The sequence below is a fragment of the Haliotis rubra genome, unplaced genomic scaffold, assembly GCF_003918875.1.
Source record: "Haliotis rubra isolate DU_JTF1 unplaced genomic scaffold, ASM391887v1 Scf870, whole genome shotgun sequence".
Taxonomy (NCBI): domain Eukaryota; kingdom Metazoa; phylum Mollusca; class Gastropoda; order Lepetellida; family Haliotidae; genus Haliotis; species Haliotis rubra.
Window position 1 is genome coordinate 428987 of NW_025767602.1, and position 1774 is coordinate 430760.

At 39.9% G+C, this 1774-nt stretch overlaps 1 protein-coding gene across 1 annotated transcript; it reads right to left on the bottom strand.

Annotated features, from left to right (window-relative positions):
* Window positions 1–395: 395 nt before the first annotated feature.
* Window positions 396–1147, bottom strand: LOC124263199 (serine-enriched protein-like; the record flags this gene model as incomplete). Its single annotated transcript, XM_046697776.1, has 2 exons — window positions 396–711; window positions 853–1147. Coding segments are annotated over 2 exons (611 nt in total), but the record flags the coding sequence as incomplete, so codon positions are not given.
* Window positions 1148–1774: the final 627 nt, after the last annotated feature.

A 1774-nucleotide genomic window follows, 5' to 3' on the forward strand; every position in this document is an offset into this window, starting at 1 on the left:
ATGTCCAATATTAATACCACAATGGAGAGTATTGCATCATGTATAGTCAATGTTCTTCGCACTCTGCATTCATCAATTCCCATGAAGAACATTTGGTAACTTGAAAGTGAACCTTGGAAATTAACTACTTTCCTAATTAAAAATGAGATGTTTGTTAATAAGACCTCAATTAAAGTATGTTACATACCTGACAGATGAGTTTCTGTGCTGGTCGTTTGTGTTGGTAGGTCCAAGCTAAATCCAGAAGTGCTTGACCATGTCCCTGACTTTGATATCCCTGGATACACTGCATACAGGCTGTTCGTAGGTCAGAAAATCCAAATTCCACAGATGCACACAGTAGTCCTGAAAACAAAGCAAGGATATATTGTAAGGTGTCTGATATGTTATCATCGTTAGAGTGAATATGTGGTCAAATATGTTTTATATTGATTTGCCATCCTGATTTTGTAGTTTGTTCCTACTTTTGCTTTCAAATGAATATTCCCGTCAAGCACGGAGCACTTACCTATCACATTATTGAAATCGAGGTTAGCTTTCCCCGAGTGGACGAATTTAAGGAATGTTTCAAAATCCCTAGTCTGGTAATCAGGAATGGTGATGGTAAGTTTCCGTGAAAAAGGTGAGTGTTTGATCGTCTTGCTCTTTTTGGTTTTGTCTTGCTCCAAGGAGGACTGCTTCTGGTGTTGGAGCAGCAGCTGATATAAGTACCTGGACAAAGCAAAGAAGAAACTCAAGAATATACTCCATGAATAAATGAACCGTGAAAACAAGTAGTATGAAAGTTAAATATGCCCACTTGCAATAGTTATGATTTCTGGATAAATTTGATTGCTTTGGAAAGTATCTCACCTGCTACGTGTAGCCATTATGGCCTTGACTCCATGAAAAGGAGCCTTCTCCTTCCCAACGAGAAAGGTGACGTCACACATCTCTGGCATGTTGAGGATGAGGGAGAGGCTATCTTGTAAGTCTCCTGTACTTCTGAGCGTCATGACGTCATCCCGATTGGAGGATTGCGAGGTGTGGGAGCGGCCGTTGAGTGGAATTGGAGCAGTTTTGGTACTAGATCCTGATATGGAGGCTGTGCTCGCATCTTCATCAGAGGAGTAGTCGCTTGAGTCATACCCTGACGATGTACCTTCAGCTGGAATAAGAAAATAAATCATGTATGGAATGATGGTCAATTTAGTGCAAATATCAGTTTCGCGGACTATTGTTTAGTGAACAGAAGTGTTTCCTTAAATGATACATTAGCGAAGAACACAATAATTCGTGTTGTGATCAAAGTTGTTAATGCAAGTTTCTTACCATCTGCGTCATCCCCACTGTGATCAAAAGAGTCCAAAGTCGAAATGTCCAAAAGACAAACTCGGGAATCGTAACGGTTCATGTTATTTGTTTATACGATCTAATTTAAAATGAAAGAGAGAAATACTATTGGCAAAACTCAACGAAACTACGGTGCGATGTTAGTGTCTCGATGCAATGTTTCCCCAACTGGAATGCCTTCTGCTCCTACCAGAGCAGTTTTATACTTTGCATATCACAAAACAAATGACAGCTTCATTACTGCAACTACATGTCACAATTAAATCAATGTTGACACGCAGGCTTCAGCTTAGCACTTGTTGCTTAGAGGCGCGTGCTGAAGTTGTGAATGAGTTGACATCACGTGAACAATCTGGCGGTAATTGTTGCACGGTAATGATCTTTGTTGTCAAAACAACGAGACAGTATAATTAGATTGATAATGTGTTAGGGATGTTTGTTT